A 26,412-nucleotide genomic window follows, 5' to 3' on the forward strand; every position below is an offset into this window, starting at 1 on the left:
CTGTCAGACATTAAACGTTATGTTTGGACTTGGTATAAAACTTGTGTTCGTAGGAAATAGGTTTTCCATATCAATATTGTACTTACATTGGTGGAGGCAGTAATAATGATAAAGGATGAAAAACCTACAGTGTTATGGAATTCATATACTGCTTTATGATTTGTGGGATGGCATGCACATCTTTAATTCATTTCAGAAATATTTGGCATGATCCTACTTATGCTATCCATGTTTTGCCTCAATATATTGAACATTTTAGGACAGTTCTTTAAAGATTGTTCATGTAATTGAAGTTTATCGAGCACCTTCTTTGTGCTTAGCACTTTTTGAAGCAGTGGGGAAATGAGACAGAAATCAAATTATATGGTAGTGAAACTGAATCACTGTAGAGACATGAGAGATTTGATTTTGATTTTTCATGTTTAAAATTCCAGGCTCAGATTGTTCTTTTGGTGATTCTACTACTTGCTATTGCTGATTTCGTCATAGGAACATTTATCCCTTTGGACAGCAAGAAGCCCAAAGGTTTCTTTGGTTATAAATGTAAGTAAAAAAGATAGAATCTCTTTTTAAAGGTGCATATTATAGAATTCTGTTATTAAATAAATTTAGTACATTGCAGATGCTTTGTAATAGGATTGATTTTGGTGGAATGACACATTAATTGACAATCCAATTTCATATTGTCTCCTTTATGTATGTGATGGTCAGAGTAAAGTACCACTTCTATTTATGTCGTTTTCATTCTTAGCATCAAAATATGATAGAATATAGAAAAATCAGTGCTCCTGAGGAAAGGTGCGTTTGTTCTCTGTCATTTTGGGAATTTGTAACTGAAATGATGACTTTTCTCATATGCCTTTTTCATTCTTTTAGTTGTATTTCAACACAACAAAGTGCTTACACTTATGAAGGAAATACTCATAGTATAATGGCAACTTCAACTTGTCTGCAGTTTACATTATAAATTGTGAGGATTTTCCACAGTTTTCATCTTTGTGACTCTTTTCATTCTGCTTCCTATTGTCAGTGCTGTCATCAGTGAAATTCACTTGTCATTTGTTATTTCCTTAAGTCTCTATCTGTATTTCCCCCACCATCGCCATGCTCCTATATCTCCAAAGGGTGAAATGAAGCAGGAAAGAACACTTGTGGTAGCATCAGAGAGGCTTCCCACTTAGATGTGTCTTCAGTTGACAAAAACTCCTCAAAAAAACTCCTCGTTTTGAAGCCCTAGAAGAAGAGGCTCAGTTGTGGTACTCCCTAGTTGTTTAGCCCAGAGCTTCTCATACAGATCTATGAAAAGATACAGAATGCATATCAGCGCACTTCTTCCTTCACAGTATCTTACTGAAGGGGGAAAATCAACTGACCAACTGTGGATCTTAGAGACCTAATTGGTTTACATTCTGGTGTAAGCTTTCTAATCTGTTTGCTCACTGGTAACGTACCAGTCCTTAGGTCATTTGTGAGTAGCACTGGTTTGGCTTCTCTCAGACACTGATTAAAAATGTAGGTCTTAAAAATGCATGCATAGTTTTCTCATAGGAATTGTTTCAAGATTTTTACTTTAACTAGTGACACTTACCTATTGTTTGTGCTTGCTAGTCCTGGGTTGATAGTGTGATATCCGTTCTTATTACCAGTATCTGTGCCTACTTATAAACTGGCCTTTAAATTCCTGATTTTCTGGATTGGGGGAAGAGATGTCTACTAGGCATGCCAGCAGTGAAAGTTAGTAGCATCACTTAGATACATAGTTTTTTATATTTTATGCTTTCAAAAACTATATTTGTGACATTTCTTCTAATAAAAACTGATTTTTAAAAGACTTTATTTATTATGAGAGACACAGAGAGAGACAGGCAGAGACATAGGCAGAGAGAGAGGCAGGCTTGCTGCAGGGAGCCCAATGTAGGACTTGATCCTCAGACCCCGGAATCACGACCTGAGCCAATGGCAGACGCTCAACCGCTGAGCCACCCGGACGTTCCAAATAACTGATTTTTTACTTAAAATTTTTTATGTTGTAAATTTGAACATTTCTTTTTGCAACTATATTTCTAAATGAAATATTAATAATTATAGTGGAGGATTATTTCTAAAGTAATTATATATTTTGTTTGTGACTTCAGTTAATTTAAAAATAGCTGCAAATATTGCTAAGCCACATTTTTCACTGCCTTTTTCTTTTTTCAGATCTTTGGCAACTTATAAAAGTATTACATTGATATCTAATAATATTGTCTAAGTAGCATATCTGGGTTTTTCTTAGTCTGAAGTAAATAAATCTAAATATACTTTGGGATGTGACTTTTCTTTTTTGGTGGTTGATACTGTTTGCTGTCTTCTCATTTATTTTACTAAGGTAGTGAATACCTAATTGCTTCAGTAGAAGACCTGGCACATGGTAGTTATTATTCAGATATTGGATTGATGGATAGACAAATAACAAATTGGTTGTTTCAGTGTCAGGGCCCATCAGGATAGATGGAAACAGTAGTACCAGCTGAAGCTTTCATCATTGTTAAAATGGAAAGGGACTTTACCTAGTTTGCCTAAGCTAAAAATGCTATGAAAGCCTGATGAATAATTCAGCATCAAAAATTAAGCAAGTCACTACGAGGAAATAGAGAAAGCTGTGTAGATACGTTGGATGTAAGAAAAAAAATGGGTCCAGATTAGTATGATCTTTTTTTTTCCTACCTCCTTTCTTACTTATTTCCTTGACTGACCCCAGACATTGAGAGTTTATCCACACGGTGATTGACATTTGTACTAGTGATAACAATTAAGCTAGAGGTACTTGAAACATAATTAGTAAGGTATACAAAATACTAGGCATGACCCAGGTCAAATCATTTTTGTTTTAAATGTTTCCCTCATACAAGTAAAGAGGAATGCCGTGCTTCCATTAGAAGATAGGAATTTACCAGTTACTTGAAGTGAAGAAAACCTAGGGATCATATATACATAACACTTAGACTTGACATAATTATAATGGTCTAATCTGCTATCCATTAATTGCCAAAGATATTTTGTTCTCCACAGCTGAAATATTTAATGAGAACTTTGGACCAGATTTTCGAGAGGAAGAGACTTTCTTTTCTGTATTTGCCATCTTTTTTCCTGCTGCAACTGGTATTCTTGCTGGAGCAAATATCTCAGGTGATCTTGCAGTAAGTATTAAAAGTACTGTATCCATTTTGTATGAGAAAGGATATACATACATTTATTTTTAAAGGTAGACTTAAAATTTTTTTCTTGTCTTCTAGGATCCTCAGTCAGCCATACCCAAAGGAACACTCTTAGCCATTTTAATTACTACGGTGGTTTACATAGGAATTGCAGTATCTGTAGGTAAATAGCCTTGCATTTTTTTTTACATGTTTCAAAAATTTCATGTTGTACATACTTTAAATATTTATTTCCATGATATTATATTTCTAACTTTTAATTTCAGAAATATTTCAATAAAAAGATTGAGTTGCATGTTTTATTTTAATTTTTTTTAAAAGATTTTATTTATTTATTCATGAGAGACACACAGAGAGAGAGAGGCAGAGACACAGGCAGAGGAAGAAGCAGGCTCCATGCAGGGAACCTGATGTGGGAGTCGATCCCAGGACTCTAGGATCAGGCCCTGGGCCGAAAGTAGGCACTAAACCGCTGAGCCATCCAGGGATCCCAAGTTGCATGTTTTAAATCAGAGTTTCAGTAAACTATTAGTGGTTTTACAGATACTACCTAAACCACCAGATGCTGTATTGTTTTTTTCTCTAGGATTTTTATTAATGAATGTAAAACAAAATTATGTAAAGTCTTACTGTAGACTCTTACATTTCCCTAAGCTATAATTTATAGAAGATTCATGAAGTAGAAAGTAAGTGCATTTTATTCTGTGATCTTTGTGAAATTTTTAATATTTTGTTGATAATTCTTTTATGTTTGCATATATAATGTTAGTATATGAGAATATTGTTTCAAGACATTTAAGCAATGTTTGGCATTTTTTACCATAAAAACTGATTTTGGCAGACAGGACATATTATTTGAATGAAAAGTGTTACTGAAGTCTTACTAAACTGAATGAACCTATTTTTCAACCTTTTACTACATACATGAAATAATAGCATTTTAGAACTGCTGACCGCAATGGTCAGCTAGTCTCTAAATCACTATTTTTATACATGAAGGAATGAAAACTGAGATTCCCTCCAGTTAAGTGACACTTGATTTAAAGAATTGTGTCTTGGCAAAGAGGGATTTTATTTTGATTTTTAGTGAATTTTTTAAAGGCTCTTAATAAAGTTTTATTTAGCTAAAACATTCCCAGGAAAAAAGTGTGATTTACATGCAATCACTATAGATAAACTGTATCAAGTTTATTACACTTTCATAAAACTATACCTGTAAAACATATTTTCCTGAATTGAAAGCATTGTTTTATAATATAACCTCAAAAAGTCCTGTTTTTACAGTTAAATGTTTGAAGCATGCTACAAGAATAAAACTTAGTTTCATACCAATCTAAAGGATCAAAGTCCAAAATCATAGACCATAGAATATAAGGTTTTCATAGTATTTCTGTAAGAAAAGTTTATTTTTGTCAAAAACCCAGTGATTCATTTTAATGACAGAACACTATTTACAAACTCTACTGCTAATTTGTGTAAATATAGTTTTGAAACTTCATTAAATGAGAGAAATACTAATGTTATCATCATGGTGGGCTAAATTCACCTTTAAAAAAAGGAAATGAATTTCATTTTTTTTAAGACTTTAGAGAGAGAGCAAGCAGTCACAGAAGGGGAGGGAGAGGAGAAGCTAACTCCCCACTGAGCAGGGAGCCCAACATGTGGTTCCATCCTAGGACCCTGAGATTGTGACCAGAGCTGAAGGCAGATGCCTAACAGACTGACCACCAAGGCAATATGTAAATCTCTGAAATTTGTGTGGAAAAAAGTTATATATATAAGCTTAGCAAAATATTTTTGTGTTCCCTAAAATTTCCTGGAAATTTAGTCTTAATTTAATGAGTGATATAACTGATTATGTTTCAAATTGGAAAATAATTAGTTATAGCAAATAAATGTTTTCAGTTTGTATCTGACTCTGACACTGTGAGTTGTCATACTGACTTCATCTTGGCCACAGGAGCAATAGGAGTAGCTCTTTCTCCCGACACTCAGGAGCAGGGCCAGCATCTACACCAGTGGATGTGTAACTGGTTCAGAGTTAAGGGAACATTTTCTCCCCCAGTCACTTCCAATGTAGAGTATTAGAGGGTGAAACACATAAAAGCATAGCTGCTTTAGGGTAGACAGGGCTCTCTTCTCCCCTCACCCCAAATGGTTTCATAAGTACCTTCAAGGAAACACCGCTTTGCAAACACTTCTCTGAGAGTTAGATGAAGAAATTTAGGAAGAAAACCCAATGCGGTCTGTCTAGTCATTAAAATATTCTTCCTTTCACACTTAATTTTCTGTTTGTTCACTTTTGGCTGCTATGTTTATAATTTTTACCTCCTATATGATAAGACAGGAGTGTTATCATACTTCAAAAGTCCAAGGGATGGTAATTACTAGTAGTTATACATCATAAGTTCCAAATAATGAAGTGCTTTTTTCCAAGAAAACTTTTATCACAGTGTGGAAGTTTTCGATTTTGCACAAAAGTAGAGCACTCTAACAAACTGTCACTCAGTTTCAACAAAGTTACCATTAAGTAACATTGTATGGTTAATCTTATTTCACCTGTCCTCATTCCTTCTGCCCCATGGATTATTTTAAGCCAACCTCAGCTATCATGGTTTGTCTTATTATCAGGGTAGACTTACTTGAGCCAGAGGTTTAAATAGAATTATAAATCATTAATGTTTACATTGTTACCCTTCACAAAAGATTGATACTACCTGAGGTCTGATCTTTGGCATGTTTCGCATATAAAATATTTGGAATACAGGAAAACATTTCTACCATTTGGAACTCTTTGAACACAACATTTTTATATGCTTACTTAACCAAATAGGCCTGGAAATAGTTTTGCTCACTACCATTTTCCACAATATGCAGGGTTTTTAAATACACATGGGTGCATTGCTAGTTTTTGTAAGGTTTTGTTTCACTACGTAAATATTGGGGACTGTGATGCTTTTCCAATTCTGTTCATGTAAATTACTTAAACCATAAATGCGGGAAGCCTGGGTGGCTCAGCCGTTGAGTGTCTGTCTGCCTTTGAGTGTCATGCCTGCAGGGCATGATCCTGGAGACCTGGGATCAAGTCCCACATTGGGCTTCCTGCATGGAGCCTGCCTCTCCCTCTGCCTGTGTCTCTGCCTCTCTCTCTGTGTCTCTCATGGATAAATAAAATCTTAAAAACAAAAAAACAAACAAAAAACCGTAAATGGTATATGGAAATGGCTAAAAATGTAAATACTGTTAACTAGTAGATGTTCAGTCAGTACCATAAATTCCTTTGTGGATATATATAATTCTGAAATGAATATAAATTTTAGTTACATTTTCTTATTGTCCCTTGACTTCAGGTTCTTGTGTTGTTCGAGATGCCACTGGGAACGTTAATGACACTATTGTAACAGAGCTAACAAACTGTACTTCTGCAGCCTGCAAATTAAACTTTGACTTTTCATCTTGTGAAAGCAATCCTTGTTACTATGGCCTAATGAACAATTTCCAGGTAAGCTTCATATTTATGTTATACGGACATTGTATATCTAGAGGTCAGACTGCTTTCAGAGTACAGAGTGCTTTACTTAGAAGGGAAGACCATTGTTACTTTTTACCCAATTATCTGTTCAAAAAGTCTGTAGATTGGGCAAATAGAAAAATAACAAAAAGGTAAAATCTGAAGCTGTTCAAGAGCAAAAGGGCTCCCGGGGGCAAAACTTTCATGATAGGGTATAATATATAGTATATATATATGTAGCATATAGTTTTTGAAAGCAAGGAAGCATCTCACACGCAGTCATGTTTGTTAGGTCTATTTCTAGATTCTCCATTCTGTTCTTGTGGCATTTCCATCTATCCAACCACCAGTACCATACATTCTTATTTAGAGTAGTTCCCTGATAAGTCTTGAAGTCAAGTAGATTGATTCCTTGCACTTTATCCTTTTTCAGAATTGTCTCAGCTTTTTTACTTCCTTTTGCTTTTTCATACAAATTTTAGAAAAATATTTGTCTACAAAAAGTCTTGCTAAGATCTTGATAGGAACGTGATAGGAATACATGTATGTATTCAGAGAGAATTAATATGTTCACTATGTTGAGTGTTCCACTCCATGAACACAGTATGTTTCTCCATTTATTTAGATCTTTAGTTTCTTTCATCAGCATTATGTAGTTTTTCCGAACTCTACATGTTTTGTTAGATTTATACCTAAATATTTCATTTTTATTTTGAGTATTTTTATTTTATTTTTTAAAGATTTTAGTTTTAGTAATCTCTACACCCAGTGTGGAGCTGTAACTCACAACCCCAAGATCAAGAGTTGCATGCTCTACCAATTGAAGAGCTCACCAATTGAATTGCATGTTCAACCATTATTTTAAATTAGTTCAGTACTGATTGAAATGAGTTTTCTAATGAGAGATGTCTTCATAATTGCTTTATATTATAAACTTCCTTTTGAAAAGGTATTGGTGAATAGGACTAGTGTTATTTAGATAAGGCCCATGTAGTCATGCTGTGCTAAACCCTCATTGAATAATATAATTAAATTCTTAATGGATATCGGAAAGTTTGTGACTTTTTAAAACATATGAACTATGTAAAAGATAATAGTACTCGTCTAGGGATACCTGGGTGGCTCAGCAGTTGAATGTCTGCTTTCAGCTCAGGCTTGATCCTGGAGTTCCGGGATCGAGTCCCAGATCTAGCTCCCCTTGTGGGACCTGCTTCTCCTCCCTCTATGTATGTCTCTGCCTCTCTCTCTGTGTCTCTTGTGAATAAATAAATAAAATCTTTAAAAAAAAAATACTACTAGTCTGGTGTTTAGAAAATATCACCCCTTCTTTTTATTGCCTCTATAAGGTTCTGAAAACAAAATGAAATTTTTGTGAAATTTTGGGTTTTTACAGAGAAGATTATACTAATTCAAAGTGAAAACTAAAAATTTTGATTCCTAATGTTTTTACAGCTTGTCAGAATAATTGAAAGTTAACTGTATTTTAGAACCATGTACATTTTATATACAATACTTAGATTTTGTAATAAAATTTGTGACTTAAATTTTTAATGGCATTATTTTTATTTTATAGTTTCAGGCAATTGACTGCATTTTCAGTGGTTATAAATATTGAACTCAATTATGTAATAGAAGTTTGTTTGTTCTAGTCACAAGACTAGGCATAGTTGTAGGAATGAAAGAAAGTATTCATATCCAGCTAATGATTCAGGCCAATTCAGACATTGATATTGTGTATGAAAAGCACAAATGTTGATCTCTGCCCAGTGACTGAAAATGCCAATCAGATTTCTGTGTGGTTACCTTAAAATACAAAAGTGTGTTGTCTTTTTCAAGTCTAGTATGGACTCATTAAAGCAAAAAGGAGTTTGGTTTATATAAAGCTGCTTTTCTAATATAACTAAGTAAGTTTTTCAAAAAAAATTTTAAATGTTTTGGGAAATGAAACTAAATGGAAAAAACATCCTGTAAATATGCAAATTGCTTGTCATTTGGGGAATGAAGAATAATACATAGAACATATCTGAGGAAACAGTAAGTTGGAGTCTGATCATGGAATCTATACAAAGTCACACTTGATAACACCGTGTTTTGCATGTAATTGGCTTTTCATACTTTAGGAGAAAAAGTGATTTGGGTCACCTTACTTAAATGTTTTATTTTACTTATATAGTCTTAATATAGTTCTGCATTTTTAAAAAAGATTATTTATTCATGAGAGAGAGGGAGGCAGAGACACAGGCAGATGGAGAATTAGGTCCTTACAGGGAGGCCGATGTGGGACGTGATCCCGGATCCCGGGATTATGACCTGAGCCAAAGGCAGGTGCCCAACTGTTGAGCCACCCAGGCATCCCTAGTTCTACATTTTAATGTCCTCTGAAACCTTTGACTCACCATTACTTAATAAAGTGTGAGCCTCTTTGCTCTGTCACTCAAGACCTTTCATACCCAGACTTGGGTCCCATTGCCTTCTATCTGTAGTGAATTGTAGTGATTGCATGTTTGTGTACATACACATGTGTACATGCTTACCTTATTTTTGTTTTTTGGGTTTTTTTTTTTTTCTGGTGCTTCACACTGTTGGGAATGCACCTTCTTTTTTTCTTTACATTTGTTGAAATCTGCCGGCTTTCAAGGAAACCCAGTTCCATGAAGATTTTCCTTCACTGCAAGTCATCAACACATACAAACACACATCCCCCACACGGAATCTTACCATTCATTTTACTTGTTACTTTTCTACCTTATTGGATTTTTGTCTCCCCCACACCCACCCTTTCTCCCCCCTAGAGAGAAGACCTCTGGTTTTTTCATCTTTGTTTTCACTCTGTATTCTGAACAACACTGATGTTACCATTATTTAAATTCATGATCATTGTCCTTGCTACTCATATTTTATCATTAAATGCTGGGAAATCCAGAGGTTATTGGTATATATAGAACTAGAAAACTGGGAACTTGACAAATTCTAGAAGCATAATGTTTCAAGATGCTAAGCACGGGGCATTATCAACCTCAGTTCAGAGGTGATGGAAGAAGAAAATTTTTTCCTCAAAACATGACGGATAAAAGGTTACGGTTATATAATGCTTGTGTCTTTTTTGCCTTAATCCAGTGATGTATCCTATTCTCTCTTGTTTTCTTCATGTATCTCCCATCTTTGCACTTATCTTTGAGGTCATTATAGACAGGCACAGAATTTTGTGTTTCATAAGTATATAGCAGAAATCAAATCTACTCATTTTTATCTTGATCCATCTTACGTGTCCTTTATAATCTCCTTTCCTAAAGACAGGATTGGCGATGCTAATCTAGCATTAATAGCTGTGAAACATGGTGATTGTGAAAAACACATGGCATATACCTAACTACCAAATTGTTACTAAAGAGATGAATAGAAAATCATCTTTTCAAGGTATTTTTTTTCTCCTTGAAATGCTTAGAGGGGAAAATGGTAATGTTCGTTGAAACACTTTAATGTTTTCTTCATTTTTAACACTGAGTCTTTTGAAAGATATAGGGGGAGATACTTAAGTAAAACAAGGTGGGATTATGTACACTTGTATTCAGATTCATGCATTATGGGCAGAGATTGTTCCTGTAACTAAATTTACATCTAGTTTGAAGTATGAAATCAAAACAAAGTGTAAAATAGTCACAAAACACTTAAAACCATATTTCCTTTTCTCCTTGGTCTCAGTTGGCATGGGCTTGGTCAATATAAATGAAAAGTAGGAGCACCTGGAGTAGCTCAGTTGGTTAAGCCTCCGACTCTTGATTGTGGCTCAGGTCATGATCTCAGGATCATGATGGAGCGTTAGGTTAGGTGGCTCTGAGCTGGGCGTGGAGGCTGCCTAAGATCCTCTTTTTCCCTCTCCTGCTGCCCCTCTTTCCACTTGTACTCTCTCTTTCTTTCTTTCTCTCTCTCTCTCTCTCAAATAATGTTTTAAAAATATATATGTTTATTTCCATATATATGGAAAGCAAATCTCTACTAAAGACGTAATGAATTTAGGTGATAGTCATCATTTACTACCGGTGAAATTAATAATAGTTGGGTCAAGTTGACAGTACTTGAATCCACCAGACAACTTTTCCACCTCAATTTTGTCTTTTCACAATTTTCAAAAATGTGAAGGAACAGTGCAGTGAATACCTGTATACCTACTCCTTCACTTAAATTTACTGGTTGTTTATATTTTACCCCATTGCTTTATCTTTGTGTATATATATATTCTTTTTCTCCTCAAACATATGAGAATAAATTATACACATCAAAAAATGCCCATCAGTTTGAAGTATTTGAAATATTCTACATGAGCACAGTATAATTATCCCACTTCAGCAATTTAATGTTGGCAAAATACTGTTATTTAAATGTATATTCCGTCTTCCATCTTTACGCACTTGTTTCAGTAATGTCCCTTACAGCTATTTTTCTTAGATTCAAGGTACAATCTAGGTTACACATGGCATTTAGTTATCATGTTATTTTAAAATCCTTTAATCTAGGACTTTCCAGCCTGCCTGTGTTAACCTTCCAGGACATTGATATTTTAGAGTTCAGGCAAGTTACTTTGCATTTTGCCCTTTAGTTTGGATTTATCTGGTTATCGTCTCATGATCTGAGTGATCAATCCATTTTTTTTAAAACTTCATTAGGGAAATGTTTGAACATTATAGGAAAAGAAGTGTAATGTGCCTAACATATATTTTCCAGTTTTAACAATTACCAATGCTTGGCTGACTTTGTTTTATTTGTAACTTCCTACTTTCCAGATTATGTAAAGACAGATCATAGACTTTAGATACTTTCAGGTAGAAATATTTCCACATTTAGCTCTAACATTTAGCTCTAAGGTCTCTTTTTAAAAAGAAAGAAACATAACCATAGTACCAATCTTCTATCTTAACATAAGAAAGAAAGAAAGAAAGAAAGAAAGAAAGAAAGAAAGAAAGAAAGAAAGAAAGAAAGAAAGAAAGAAAGAAAGAAAGAAAGAAAGAAAGAAAGAAAGAAAGAAGAAAGAAAGAAAAAAAGAAAGAAAGAGGGAACCCTGGGTGGCGCACCAGTTTAGCGCCTGCCTTTGGCCCAGGGCGCGATCCTGGAGACCCGGGATCGAATCCCATGTCAGGCTCCTGGTGCATGGAGCCTGCTTCTCCCTCTGCCTATGTCTCTGCCTCTCTCTCTCTCTCTCTGTGACTATCATAAATAAATAAAAAATTAAAAAAAAAAAAAAAAGAAAGAAAGAAACTAACCAACCTACCTGACAGAAGTGTATTGTACCATCTTGAAGTATTCCTGCCAGAAAACTTATACTTCAGTCTGATGAACTGTCCAGTCTGTCAGTTGACTAGAAATACAGAGGTGAAAACGACAGGTAACACATGTTGGAGGTATAGTCAGCAAAATCCAGATTGTGAGGCTTTTACAGGATAGTGACCTAAAAATAATAAAATGTAAAGGAGACAAACAGTGAACCTGTAGATTGAAAAATACTTAGGAGACATATCAGCCAGATTTAATGTGTAGTCCCTTTGTGGACCTAGATTTAAACTATTTTTAAAGGCAAGAAAAGATGGACAGCTTGGGTGTCCCCTTGGATACCAATAGGATATTTGGTGATGTTAAGGAATTACTTAATTTTCAAACTATGACAGTGACTTGGTAGTTAGGGTTTTTAAAGGTTCTTTTCCATTAGAGGTACATACTGAAACATTTATGCATCAAGTGATATCTGGGGTTTGATTTGCAGTGATGTGAGGATTGGTTCACTATGCTGTCCTGTCATTGTGTGTCTTTAAAATTTTACCAAATAAAAAGATCGAAGGTAAGGACTTGTGATAAATCTATTTCAGAAATTTGTAATGCATATACCCATTATTCCAGTTCATTATTGCTATATTTCCCCAATATGAGTCTCCTTCCTTAGCATAATAAAGGTGTATAGTACTGTGTGGTTGTTGTTTTTTTTTTTTTTTTGAGTTGTTTGTAAGACTTAATTTTCCATTTTTTCCCTTTCTTAAGGTAATGAGCATGGTGTCAGGATTTGCACCTTTAATTTCTGCTGGTATCTTTTCAGCTACTCTTTCTTCTGCATTAGCATCCCTTGTGAGTGCTCCCAAGATATTTCAGGTAGGTATTTTCACATTATAGACTTTATTGAATGGGAATTTATGGTAATATATTTCAGTTTGGGATTGTTATTTTTTTCAAATCATTTGTTTACTTCTATCAACCCTGTATGTGTATATTATATATATACACATATATGAACCAGGTATGTTTGACTTTGTGTGTTTGAATGTGAGTGTTTCTATTCATATGAACTTTAGTGCATTTACCTACTGTCAGACTGTAGTCCTTGAGTTGTCTTTCTGGAAGTGGTGATAGATTACTGCTTTTTTCGACATAATCTCGTTGCTCAAATTTTTATGTCTTATCAAGAATAAGGAATGCATTCCAGACATAAATCAGAAGAGTTAAAGGATCTTGTCCCACTTAGCATGATGTCAGCCTTTATGTTTTACTTTACAAATATATGAATGCCTACATATACCACATGTAGTGTTAACTACTCGGGGTAGAAAGATAAGGTAGACATTATTGCTCTTTAATGAGCATTAAATAAACAGCTGATACTGAATAGGAAATACTTTATACTATTGAGTCCAAAAATGACACGTTGATTCTGCAAGCCTCGTTCTTAATATTTAGTTGTAGCCAGTGAGTACAGTAAATGTAGATTATATACATAAGTGGTTAAGTTTATAATTAGGATGTTTACCTACTTTAAGTCTACGATTGAGACTTTTTCTTAATGTAGGTCACACATGTCCTACTCATCAAGTTTTCAAATTCCTTTTATTCATGTACTTCTTAGATTTTTTTTTTCTTTATAAGGGAATTTCAATATGAGAGTGGGGTAAGGCAGATAAAAACTTCAGTGGTGGGGCAGCCTGGGTGGCTCAGCGGTTTAGCACTGCCTTCAGCCCAGGGCCTGATCCTGGAGTCCCAGGATCAAGTCCCACGTCGGGCTCCCTGCATGGAGCCTGTTTCTCCCTCTGCCTGTGTCTCTGCCTCTCTCTCTCTCTCTCTCTGTCTCTCATGAATAAATAAATAAATAATATTAAAAAAAAAAAAACGATCTTCAGTGGTATTCTAAACCAACTACCTTGTGATTCTTGAAATGTTTGGTTTTCTTTATAGATTGTAAGTAAAGCAGTGTGATATGAGAGAAGTTAAAGGGACCAAGAATTAGAAACTTGCGTTCTATTCCTGAATAACTTATTAAAACTCTAAGGAAATCTGTATGTCTAATTTCATTATATTTCCTTCTAATATTTACATTTTTTTACTAGGCTCTTTGTAAGGACAACATCTACCCAGCTTTCCAGATGTTTGCTAAAGGTTATGGGAAAAATAATGAACCTCTTCGTGGCTACATCCTAACATTCTTAATTGCCCTTGGATTCATATTAATTGGTTAGTCATATAAATGATGTGCTAATACAGATTTTGGAGTATTTATAGTATTAGGTCTAAACATTGAATTATTAAATGATAAAACCTTACTAGGTCTAAGTTAGTTTCTTTGTGATCAATTGAAAGAATATATAGAAAATACTGCCAATACTCAGTACATTTTTGTGAAAATTACTACCATCATTAACCTCCTGAGATGGAACTCCTACGTTCTTGTCCCTGAAACAAATAATAGCAGAAAGGAAAGGATTTCGGTGCCCCATTCAAAGGTATAGCTTCCAGTGAGCTATTTTTTTTTTTTTTTTGGCACTTGTGAGCTAATGAGGCTTCCACTGCTAAAAATGATAATGGGCTTTTATTAAATGTTTGATGATACCACCAAGTGTGGAAACAAATTCTAATGTAATGCTGCTAGATATCTATTTGGTAAGGCTAGTTTGGGAGAACAAAATAGCAATGTTGAGTAAAGTTTCTTAGAATCCAGCAATTCTTTTTAAGAGTATTTACTCTAGAGAAACTTGCATGTATAATCAAAGAGCCACATGTAAGAGGATTTTGAGTATCATTAATTATAATAGTAAAAAATGGAAGCAATCTAAATACTAACAGAAGAATGAAACTGCAGAATAATATTTAGGAGTAAAATAAATGAATAAAATTGATTTTCATGTATAAATATGAATGAATCTCAAGTATAATATGTATCAAATCAAATTGCAGAATAATAAATATAGTGTGATGTTATTTGTCTTAATTTTTAAAATACCCAAAACAGGACTGTCTAACGCTTATGGACTATATATGTGTTTAGTAACTATATAATATCATTGGAAAAAATATACCAACTTTAGAAGAATGAGGTATAAAGGATTTCAGCTGTAAACTTAAGGTTTGATTTCTGAAAAGTAAAGCATGAAATATATATGACAAACTCTAAGTATTCATTAAGTCTGAATGGTGGATATGAGGGTATTCTTTAGGCTGTATTCTAAAGGTTTAAGATAATTTCATTTTTTAAAAAGTCAAAAAATACTCTGTTGATAAATATACCTTATGTTTCTTTTTCAGCTGAACTGAATGTTATTGCTCCAATTATCTCTAACTTCTTCCTTGCGTCATATGCATTGATCAATTTTTCGGTATTCCATGCATCACTTGCAAAATCTCCAGGTGATTTTATATTTTTTAAAAATCTTCTAAATTAACTAATGTCTTTGATTTTAGAGAAAATAAGACTTCTAACACATTTTATTTTTTCTTTTTATTATAAATTTATTTTTTATTGGTGTTCAATTTACCAACATACAGAATAACACCCAGTGCTCATCCCGTCAAGTGCCCCCCTCAGTGCCCGTCACCCATTGACCCCCACCCCCCGCCCTCCTCCCCTTCCACCACCCCTAGTTCTTTTCCCAGAGTTAGGAGTCTTTATGTTCTGTCTTCCTTTCTGATATTTCCCACACATTTCTTCTCCCTTCCCTTATATTCCCTTTCACTATTATTTATATTCCCCAAATGAATGAGAACATACACTGTTTGTCCTTCTCCGATTGACTTACTTCACTCAGCATAATACCCTCCAGTTCCATCCATGTTGAAGCAAATGGTGGTATTTGTCATTTCTAATGGCTGAGTAATATTCCATTGTATACATAAACCACATCTTCTTTATCCATTCATCTTTCAATAGACACCGAGGATCCTTCCACAGTTTGGCTATTGTGGCCATTGCTGCTATAAACATCGGGGTGCAGGTGTCCTGGCGTTTCATTGCATCTGTATCTTTGGGGTAAATCCCCAATAGTGCAATTGCTGGGTTGTAGGGCAGGTCTATTTTTAACTCTTTGAGGAACCTCCACACAGTTTTCCAGAGTGGCTGCACCAGTTCACATTCCCACCAACAGTATAAGAGGGTTCCCTTTTCTCCGCATCCTCTCCAACATTTGTGGTTTCCTGCCTTGTTAATTTGCCCCATTCTCACTGGTGTGAGGTGGTATCTCATTGTGGTTTTGATTTGTATTTCCCTGATGGCAAGTGATGCAGAGCATTTTCTCATGTGCATGTTGGCCATGTCTGTGTCTTCCTCTGTGAGATTTCTCTTCATGTCTTTTGCCCATTTCATGATTGGATTGTTTGTTTCTTTGGTGTTGAGTTTAGGAAGTTCTTTATAGATCTTGGAAACTAGCCCTTTATCTGATAGGTCATTTGCAAATATCTTCTCCCGTTCTGTAGGTTGTCTTTTAGTTTTGTTGACTGTATCCTTTGCTGTGCAGAAGCTTCTTATCTTGATGAAGTCCCAATAGTTCATTTTTGCTTTTGTTTCTTTTGCCTTCGTGGATGTATCTTGCAAGAAGTTACTGTGGCTGAGTTCAAAAAGAGTGTTGCCTGTGTTCTCCTCTAGGATTTTGATGGAATCTTGTCTCACATTAAGATCTTTCATCCATTTTGAGTTTATCTTTGTGTATGGTGAAAGAGAGTGGTCTAGTTTCATTCTTCTGCATGTGGATGTCCAATTTTCTCAGCACCATTTATTGAAGAGACTGTCTTTCTTCCAATGGATAGTCTTTCCTCCTTTATCGAATACTAGTTGACCATAAAGTTGACGGTCCACTTCTGGGTTCTCTATTCTGTTCCATTGATTTATGTGTCTGTTTTTGTGCCAGTACCACACTGTCTTGATGACCACAGCTTTGTAGTACAACCTGAAATCTGGCATTGTGATGCCCCCAGATATGGTTTTCTTTTTTAAAATTCCCCTGGCTATTCGGGGTCTTTTCCGATTCCACACAAATCTTAAAATAATTTGTTCTAACTCTCTGAAGAAAGTCCATGGTATTTTGATAGGGATTGCATTAAACGTGTAAATTGCCCTGGATAACATTGACATTTTCACAATATTAATTCTGCCAATCCATGAGCATGGAATATTTTTCCATCTCTTTGTGTCTTCCTCAATTTCTTTCAGAAGTGTTCAATAGTTTTTAGGGTATAGATCCTTTACCTCTTTGGTTAGGTTTATTCCTAGGTATCTTATGCTTTTGGGTGCAATTGTAAATGGGATTGACTCCTTAATTTCTCTTTCTTCAGTCTCATTGTTAGTGTATAGAAATGCCACTGATTTCTGGGCATTGATTTTGTATCCTGCCACGCTACCAAATTGCTGTATGAGTTCTAGCAATCTTGGGGTGGAGGCTTTTGGGTTTTCTATGTAGAGTACCATGTCATTGGCGAAGAGGGAGAGTTTGACTTCTTCTTTGCCAATTTGAATGCCTTTAATGTCTTTTTGTTGTCTGATTGCTGAGGCTAGGACTTCCAGTACTATGTTGAATAGCAGTGGTGGAGTGGACATCCCTGTCTTTTTCCTGATCTTAGGGGAAGGGCTCCCAGTGCTTCCCCATTGAGAATGATATTTGCTGTGGGCTTTTTGTAGATGGCTTTTAAGATGTTGAGGAATGTTCCCTCTATCCCTACACTCTGAAGAGTTTTGATCGGGAATGGATGCTGTATTTTGTCAAATGCTTTCTCTGCATCTAATGAGAGGATCATATGGTTCTTGGTTTTTCTCTTGCTGATATGATGAATCACATTGATTGTTTTATGAGTGTTGAACCAGCCTTGTGCCCCGGGGATAAATCCTACTTGGTCATGGTGAATAATTTTCTTAATGTATTGTTGGATCCTATTGGCTAGTATTTTGTTGAGAATTTTTGCATCCATGTTCATCAGGGATATTGGTCTGTAATTCTCCTTTTTGGTGGGGTCTTTGTCTGGTTTTGGAATTAAGGTGATGCTGGCCTCATAGAACATATTTGGAAGTTCTCCATCTCTTTCTATCTTTCCAAACAGCTTTAGTAGAATAGGTATGGTTTCTTCTTTAAACGTTTCATAGAATTCCCCTGGGAAGCCATCTGGCCCTGGACTTTTGTGTCTTTGGAGGTTTTTGATGACTGCTTCAATTTCCTCCCTGGTTATTGGCCTGTTCAGGTTTTCTATTTCTTCCTGTTCCAGTTTTGGTAGTTTGTGGCTTTCCAGGAATGCGTCCATTTTTTCTAGATTGCGTAATTTTTGGCATATAGCTGTTCATAATGTGTTTTTAAAATCGTTTGTATTTCCTTGGTGTTGGTAGTGATCTCTCCTTTCTCATTCATGATTTTATTAATTTGAGTCTTCTCTCTCTCCTTTTTAATAAGGCTGGCTAATGCTTTATCTATCTTATTAATTCTTTCAAAGAACCAACTCCTGGTTCTGTTGATCTGTTCCACAGTTCTTCTGGTCTCGATTTCGTTGAGTTCTGCTCGAATCTTTATTAACTCTCTTCTTCTGCTGGGTGTAGGATTTATTTGCTGTTTTTTCTCTAGCTCCTTTATGTGTAAGGTTAGCTTTTATATTTGAGTTCTTTCCAGTTTTTGAATGGATGCTTGTATTGCGATGTATTTTCCCCTTAGGACTGCTTTTGCTGCATCCCAAAGATTTTGAACGTTTGTGTCTTCATTCTCATTAGTTTCCATGAATCTTTTTAATTCTTCCTTAATTTCCTGGTTGACCCTTTCATCTTTTAGCAGGATGGTCCTTAACCTCCACGTGTTTGAGGTCCTTCCAAACTTCTTGTTGTGATTTAGTTCTAATTTCAAGGCATTATGGTCTGAGAATATGCAGGGGATGATCCCAATCTTTTGGTATCGGTTCAGACCTAATTTGTGACCCAGTATGTGGTCTATTCTGGAGAAAGTTCCATGTGCACTTGAGAAGAATGTGTATTCAGTTGAGTTTGGATGTAAAGTTCTGTAGATATCTGTGAAATCCATCTGGTGCAGTGTATCATTTAAAGCTCTCGTTTCTTTGGAGATGTTGTGCTTAGAAGACCTATTGAGGGTAGAAAGAGCTAGATTGAAGTCACCAAGTATAAGTGTATTATTATCTAAGTATTTCTTCACTTTGGCTATTAATTGGTTTAAATATTTGGCAGCTCCCACATTCGGGGCATATATATTGAGGATTGTTAAGTCCTCTTGTTGAATAGATCCTTTAAGTATGAGATAGTGTCCCTCTTCATCTCTCACTACAGTCTTCGGGGTAAATTTTAGTTTATCTGATATAAGGATGGCTACCCCTGCCATCTTTTGAGGACCATTTGAATGGTAAATGAGTCTCTTGTAGACAGCAAATAGATGGGTCCTGCTTTTTTTATCCAATCTGAAACCCTGCCCCTTTTGATGGGGTCATTAAGCCCGTTCATGTTCAGAATTACTATAGAAAGGATATGAGTTTAGTGTCATCATGATATCTCTTCAGTCCTTGTTTTTGTGGGTTGTTCCACTGAACTTCTTCTTAAAGGGGAATTTTAAGAGTCCCTCTTAAAATTTCTTGCAGAGCTGGTTTGGAGGTCACATATTCTTTCAGTTCCTGCCTGTCTTCGAAGCTCTTTATCTCTCCTTCCATTTTGAATGAGAGCCTTGCTGGATAAAGTATTCTTGGTTGCATGTTCTTCTCATTTAGGACCCTGAATATATCCTGCCAGCCCTTTCTGGCCTGCCAGGTCTCTGTGGAGAGGTCTGCTGTTACCCTAATACTCCTCCCCAAAAAAGTCAGGGATTTCTTGTCTCTGGCTGCTTTAAGGATCTTCTCTTTATCTTTGGAATTTGCAAGCTTCACTATTAGATGTCGAGGTGTTGAACGGTTTTTATTGATTTTAGGGGGGGATCTCTCTATTTCCTGGATCTGAATGCCTGTTTCCCTTCCCAGATTAGGAAAGTTTTCAGCTATGATTTGTTCAATTACATATTCTGGCCCTCTGTCCCTTTCGGCGCCCTCGGGAACCCCAATTAAACGTAGGTTTTTCTTTCTCAGGCTGTCGTTTATTTCCCTTAATCTATCCTCATGGTCTTTTAATTGTTTGTCTCTTTTTTCCTCAGTTTCCCTCTTTGCCAACAACTTGTCTTCTATGTCACTCACTTGTTCTTCCACCTCGTTAACCCTCGTTGTTAGGACTTCTAGTTTAGATTGCATCTCATGCAATTGATTTTTAATTTCTGCCTGATTAGCTCTAAATTCTGCAGTCATGAAGTCTCTTGAGTCCTTAATGCTTTTTTCTAGAGCCACCAGTAGCTGTATAATAGTGCTTCTGAATTGGTTTTCTGACATTGAATTGTAATCCAGATTTTGTAACTCTGTGGGAGAGAGGACTGTTTCTGATTCTTCTTTTGAGGTGAGGTTTTCCTTCTAGTCATTTTGCTCAGTGCAGAGTGCCCAAAAACAAGTTGTATTGGGAAAAGGAGAAAGAGAGAAGGAAAGAAAAGAGAAAAAGAAGAAAGAAAAAAGGAAGAAAAAAAGGAAAAAAGAGAAGAAAAAGAGAAAGAAAAAGAAAGGTGAAAAAAAAGGGTGGGGGAAGCAATCAGAAATCAAAAAGAAAAAAAAAACACGGGGAGTATCTTCTGATTCTGTATACTTTAAGTCCCTTGACTTCCCCTGGAACTTGTCCGTCTAGCTGGTCTTCTGGGGGAGGGGCCTGCTGTGCTGATTTTCAGGTGTTAGCACTGGGGGGAGCTGCTCTGCCCCCTGCCTGGTGCAGGGCTCAGTGGGGTTTGTTTACCCCGTGAGGCCCCAGGAGGAACAACCCCAGTGGCGGCGACCAGCTCCGGAACCCTGGATTCAGCTCCCGCAGTAACTCCAGAGCTCTCCCTCTGCAGGGCCTGGAGGCTCCGGGTCGGGGCAGGAGCGTTCTTGCTGTCCTGGGCCCTCCCGGCCTCTGCCTGTCCCAGGGGGAGGCCGGATCCTGGGCTGTGTCCCGGCGCCCTGTGCTCCCGGTCGCGCTGTTGGATTCACGCTCCCAGCCGGGCAGCCCCCTCCGCGGAGCCGCCGCCCGAGCCCCTCCGAGCTGCTCCCGGGTCCAACAGGGCGTGCTGCAGCCCTTAGGGAGCTCGGCGTACTCTCCCCAGGGCGCAGTTGCTCTGTTAGTGTCCCAGGGAGCCTGAGGGCACCCCCGCCCTCCTGGGGTCCTGCCCTAACTCCCTGCCAGTGCCTTTCCGCCCGGGAAGATTGGTGAAGCTCGTGCCTCTCTGGGATGGGGCTCTCCTGTCTTGGGGACCCTCAGCCCGGCTCCTCGCGGGGCCCCTCCCCCTTGGATGCCTTTTATTTCTTTATTTCTTTTTTCCCCCGTCTTCCTACCTTGATAGAAGCGCGAACTCTTCTCACTGTAGCATTCCAGCTGTTCTCTCTTTAAATCTCAAGCCGAATTCGTAGATTTTCAGGATGATTTGAAGGTTATCTAGGTAATTTGGTGGGGCCAGGTGATTTGGGGACCCTACTCTTCCGCCATCCTGCCCCTCCCTCCCTCTAACACATTTTAAAAGATGGTATTATGAGTGGTTAGCCCATTAATACTCAGTCAGCCTTTTCAGTTGAGTCAAATTAAAGTGAGTCTTCAAAGATCTCTTTATCAGGAAGTTTCCCAGTAATGTACTATTTCTTGTCTTTGAGCATTTAAGATAGCATTAATCTCAAATTCTGACTAACACTGTGGAAGAATTATTGTGCTCTTCTTTCCCTGTTTTTATTGTTTATTTAGCTGCTTTCTGTTTAAGTTCTGAGAACATTATTGTGGTATAGCTAACCTGCCCAGAAGAAAATTTTCAATACAGTAAGTTCTGTAGAGTTCTATTATAAAGGGTCTCTAACAACTGAAAAAGTACCCCATGTTCCTTTATTGAGGGCTTTTTATTATAAACCAGCCAAAATAGCAGTTGGACATCAGGGAAAGAATTGAAGGAACAAAAAGTACTTTTCCTTCTAAGGACCTAAAAGTGTCTCAGAACTTTAAGAATAAATTTTAGAAGTATATATGTGGCTATAAAAGGGCAGCACAAGAGATGATTGTATTGGACTCTTCTTTATCTTGGCTGTATTAATATCAGTATCCTGTTTTTGATATTGTAGTATCATTTTGCAAGATGTTATCATTGAGGGAAATTAGGTAGAAGGTCCCCAGAATTTCTCTGGATTCTTTCTCATAACTTTGTGTGAAATTAAATTTAGAAATATAAAATATATTAAATTATAATTTAAAAATATTTTTTGGGAGGGAGGCACCTGGGTGGCTTAGTGGTTGAGCATCTGCCTTTGGCTCAGGTTGTGATCCTGGGGTCCTGGGATCGAGTCCCACATCAGATTCCATATGGGGAGCCTGCTTCTCCCTCTGCCTATGTGTCTCCCTCTCTCTCTGGGTCTCTTATGAATAAATAAATAAAAATCTTTTAACAAAATAAATAAAAATGTTTTTTGGCTATGGAATTAACATTTTAAAACATGGTCTTCAGCATTGTTTTGAGTGAGCTTAATAAAGTTTGTATACTCAACTGTAAATTTTTCTAGTAAGTAGTTGAACTTTTAACAATTTTCAAGAACATTTTGTTTGAAATTTTTTGTATATTCATTAGAATATAGATATGTCTCATGCTAAGATCCAGAACATAAAACTACACTATGAAGGACTGGATTTGAAACCTTCTTTCAATCTTTTGTAGTTTTCGCCATTCATAAAGATAGGTTGACTTAAGCTTTTTTTGATGAAGAGTTTATTGAAAGGCAGCTATGCTCACCACTATACCACCAACGCTGCACTGAAGAGTTTATTGAATACAGAAACTAGGAACAAAGAATAAAATAGAAGTAAATAGATGGGCTCTCTTCATGGCCTTCAAAAATGGTGAAACTAAATTATGCTCAGTAATGCTCTGTGACTTTACTATTATACATTAGCCTTATACTTAATGTTTAAGGCAACCATAAAGAAAGTTATCTTGTGCATACATATGTACTATTCTCTAAAGCAGACAAGCTATATGAGTGACTTGATGTATCTCTTTTATTTGTGATTGTTAGGGTGGCGTCCTGCATTCAAATACTACAACATGTGGATATCACTTCTTGGAGCAATTCTTTGTTGCATAGTGATGTTCGTTATTAACTGGTGGGCTGCATTGCTAACATATGTGATAGTCCTTGGGCTGTATATTTATGTTACCTACAAAAAACCAGGTCAGTAGTTTTTTACATTTATAATTTCAAGCTAGAAAACATCTAGAAGTTCCTTGTTACTTTTCATATCTAAGCATCATTTTTTGTGTACTTGAAAGATGCTTTGTAAAACCTAAAATACTTCATTTCCAAATGCATGTAGTTTTAGTGAAATAATTATCACAGGGCTTTATTCTCTGGAATTCCTACTTATCCATAAATTAAAGTAATCCTACTTAGAGAAAAATGACAAATTTGTATTATTAACATGTTGCTGGCCCACAATATATTTTAAATTTTTCTTTGAAAGGATTAGACTTAGTTGAATAGCTTCTGTAGTAGCAGTTAGCCTTATAAACAAGCCTATGTATTACTACTGTAGTATTAGAACCTGCTGTATAGTAAGTACTATGGAATTTACAGTATATTAGAAAGACAACATCTTACTAGCTCACTATATAGCAGGAAAGATTTGACAAAGGTATTTTAACTGGAAAATAGACTACCCAGAAGGTGTCACACTAGTAACTGTTGGGAGTATCTCCACATAAGACCATGATACTGGGTTATTTTGGGATTGGGTCCATTGTAGTATTGTGACCTCTAACTCTGAGGGAAGAACCAGTGAGAAAGATTTGACAAGTTGGGCCCCAAGAGAATAGTTCAGAAAGAAATTACTAGAGTGGTTGCAGTGTAGTCATCTGAAACTGAGGAAGCATTTTGTAATCCAGATATGACATAATGAGGTTTTGGATAAGAGTGCTGGCCTTAGAAATTAAATGGACAAAGAGGGTAATGTTTTAACCATCTTAGAAACCATTATTTCTCTAAAATAACAAATGTCTAAAAATCATATTTGATGTCCAGGCTGTTTATTCAATACAGATTGAAATTTGCCTGTCCAGATAACTTAAACAGTTAAGTGCTATAAATGGTACTTTCAGAGTTTTCTTTCAGATTTTTGAAATCTTTCAGTCAGGAATTTGCCTCTTTTCCATTAGGCCACTGGCTATATAAACAATAATTTTAAAATTATTTGTGAAATACTTTTAAGTTGCATGCATGTCAGGTCTGCAGCCCTATCACCTTAGTTTTTTCAAAATTTTATTTTAAAAGCAATTACATTTCAAATTAGCATTATCATAGCGTCGTGCTATGGACTTGAACTATTGAAAGTTCTGAGTACATTGGTTTATTTTAGAATTGATTTTTTAAAATATGAAAGCACTGTTTACTTCTCTGTACATCAAATTGATTATTGGCTAATCAACAAATCAAAAGTACAGCAAAATTTTTGATGTCTTGCTGCATAAATACTCTCTTCTCACAGATGTTAACTGGGGATCCTCTACACAAGCTTTGACTTATCTAAATGCACTGCAGCATTCGATTCGTCTTTCAGGAGTGGAAGACCATGTGAAAAACTTTAGGTAAGCAGTAAGGTAATATAGGAACATTTTTCCTAGGTGGCCGTCAGTTCTTTACTTACCATTCAGTAACATTTTCATATGGTGTTATTTCATGAGAAGTTTCCTGAAAGCATAGAATATTGCTTTTGTTTGTTTGTTTTGGTTGGACTTTGGGCCATTTATTCAAAAACAGGGATGAGATTTGTTAGTTATCAGAAATTGACAAAGAGGTGAATGATCTAACTTAGAAAAATGTTATGAAAGTGAAAGTGTTAGTCTCTCATTTGAAGGCTTTTAAATGTCAGCTCTCATAAAATGAACAGTTTCTTCCCCTTGTGGCCATCAAAATTCTCTTAGTACTATATAACTACTAAGAGTTAACTGCTTAAGGAGTTTTGACATACCTTATTTTATAATTTTAAAAGGCACTAAATATTTTCATGTGAGTTGCTTTTTTTCCCCACTAGTGACTGACTAGAAACCAGTTTTAGTGGTAAAGAGTCGGTGTCTTAAAAGAGTACTTATACTTTTTTCCTCAGTAAATGGCTTTATATTTTATATTAGTTTATTAATCCATTTAAAAACTATTCCTTAATATATTCCTTAAATTAACATTTAACATCAACATAGTTGATGAAATTCAGTTATTAAGGCACTATTGATATATCCTTGTATCATGGAGGAATGATACAATCATGAAGAAATGTTATTATTTTCCTATATATGTTCTTAGAAATTTTAGATTATTATTTATACTTAGCTTAATGTAGGCTTGTCATTTTTTTTTAAATTGATCATTAAGCAGTCTTCCTCATACTGTTCAGTTAAGCATGGCTCTAAGCAGGTGACTTTCTGTAGTCATAAGTAATCACCTCTCATTGGCTTCTGCATAATAAAGAAATATATCCCATGTCTGTCAGTAAACCAAAAGGAGAGATGTTGTTTTAAAAAATCCTAAGGAGTGAATAAGTGACAGAGAAGAGTTGCTATACCAATTTTCTCCCAGTAAGAAATTCGTTATGTATTCTTCTGTTACTTTTTTGGATCCCGCACCTCCCCCTCAGCTCCCTTTTTTTCTAGAATGAAAAATTCCCAAAGACCACAGATCTTCAGCTTTGGGGTAGAAAGAAATTGGGAAAACAAAAAGGAATGAGAGTTTTGGGTGAAAAGCTTTAATTTCAGCACATTTTGAATAGTTGATGCCAAGTATGGCAGAAACTAGAAATCAGTCCTTTGTGTAAAAAGTTGTGTCCCAGAACTGAGAGTATGACCAAGAGTCAGAGTTAATTTGCCATCAATAAAAGCCTTTTGCTTTGCTTTGTTATAGTAATGGGAACTTTAAAAAGATATATTTTATTCCAAAATGGCTTTTTAATTCTGTGAGAATTACACATAAACATAGTTGAGAGAGGAAAAACTTGGGTTTGTCAAACCTCTAGTTGCCCACCTTCTGTCCCTGTTTGTGATACCACAGGCAACCATTTTCAACTCTTAGCTGATTCATTTAGTTACTTAATATTCCCAAACATCATAGTTGATTTTGCTATATTTTCGATTTTTCATTTTAGGCCTTGTCTGTTGATGTCCTTCATCCCCATGTGACATACACATGCACCCTTCCCTTTATTCCATCCTCACAGTATACTTTTATGTCATTATTTTGATTAGGTTGCATTTGGTATTTGTATTTTTAGGACTTTTTAAAATGATTCAGAGCTGAGCTGTGTAGTAAATTATGATTGCTTTTTCTTTCCTGTACAGCTTTCTTGTTTTCTCTGGAGCCAATTTTTTTCTTTTT

The 26,412-nt window shown here is 35.9% G+C and overlaps 1 protein-coding gene and 1 long non-coding RNA gene across 6 annotated transcripts in view; one reads left to right on the plus strand and one right to left on the minus strand.

Annotated features, from left to right (window-relative positions):
- SLC12A2 (solute carrier family 12 member 2) overlaps positions 1-26,412 on the plus strand; it is a 112,675-nt gene that overhangs the window by 52,164 nt on the left and 34,099 nt on the right. For both annotated transcript variants that reach the window (XM_025433338.3, XM_025433337.3), the window contains exons 7-15: positions 435-543; positions 3,052-3,179; positions 3,276-3,360; positions 6,548-6,699; positions 12,736-12,843; positions 14,070-14,193; positions 15,262-15,363; positions 23,071-23,226; positions 24,536-24,635. In XM_025433338.3, coding sequence (XP_025289123.1) covers positions 435-543; positions 3,052-3,179; positions 3,276-3,360; positions 6,548-6,699; positions 12,736-12,843; positions 14,070-14,193; positions 15,262-15,363; positions 23,071-23,226; positions 24,536-24,635 — 1,064 coding nt within the window. The remainder of the gene's footprint in view (positions 1-434; positions 544-3,051; positions 3,180-3,275; positions 3,361-6,547; positions 6,700-12,735; positions 12,844-14,069; positions 14,194-15,261; positions 15,364-23,070; positions 23,227-24,535; positions 24,636-26,412) is intronic.
- LOC112650546 (uncharacterized) overlaps positions 1-26,412 on the minus strand; it is a 101,463-nt gene that overhangs the window by 34,003 nt on the left and 41,048 nt on the right. For all 4 annotated transcript variants that reach the window (XR_007413947.1, XR_007413945.1, XR_007413946.1 and 1 more), the window contains one exon: positions 11,975-12,151. This is a non-coding gene — a long non-coding RNA (uncharacterized LOC112650546). The remainder of the gene's footprint in view (positions 1-11,974; positions 12,152-26,412) is intronic.

The sequence above is a fragment of the Canis lupus genome, chromosome 11 (genome assembly GCF_003254725.2).
Source record: "Canis lupus dingo isolate Sandy chromosome 11, ASM325472v2, whole genome shotgun sequence".
Lineage (NCBI taxonomy): Eukaryota > Metazoa > Chordata > Mammalia > Carnivora > Canidae > Canis > Canis lupus.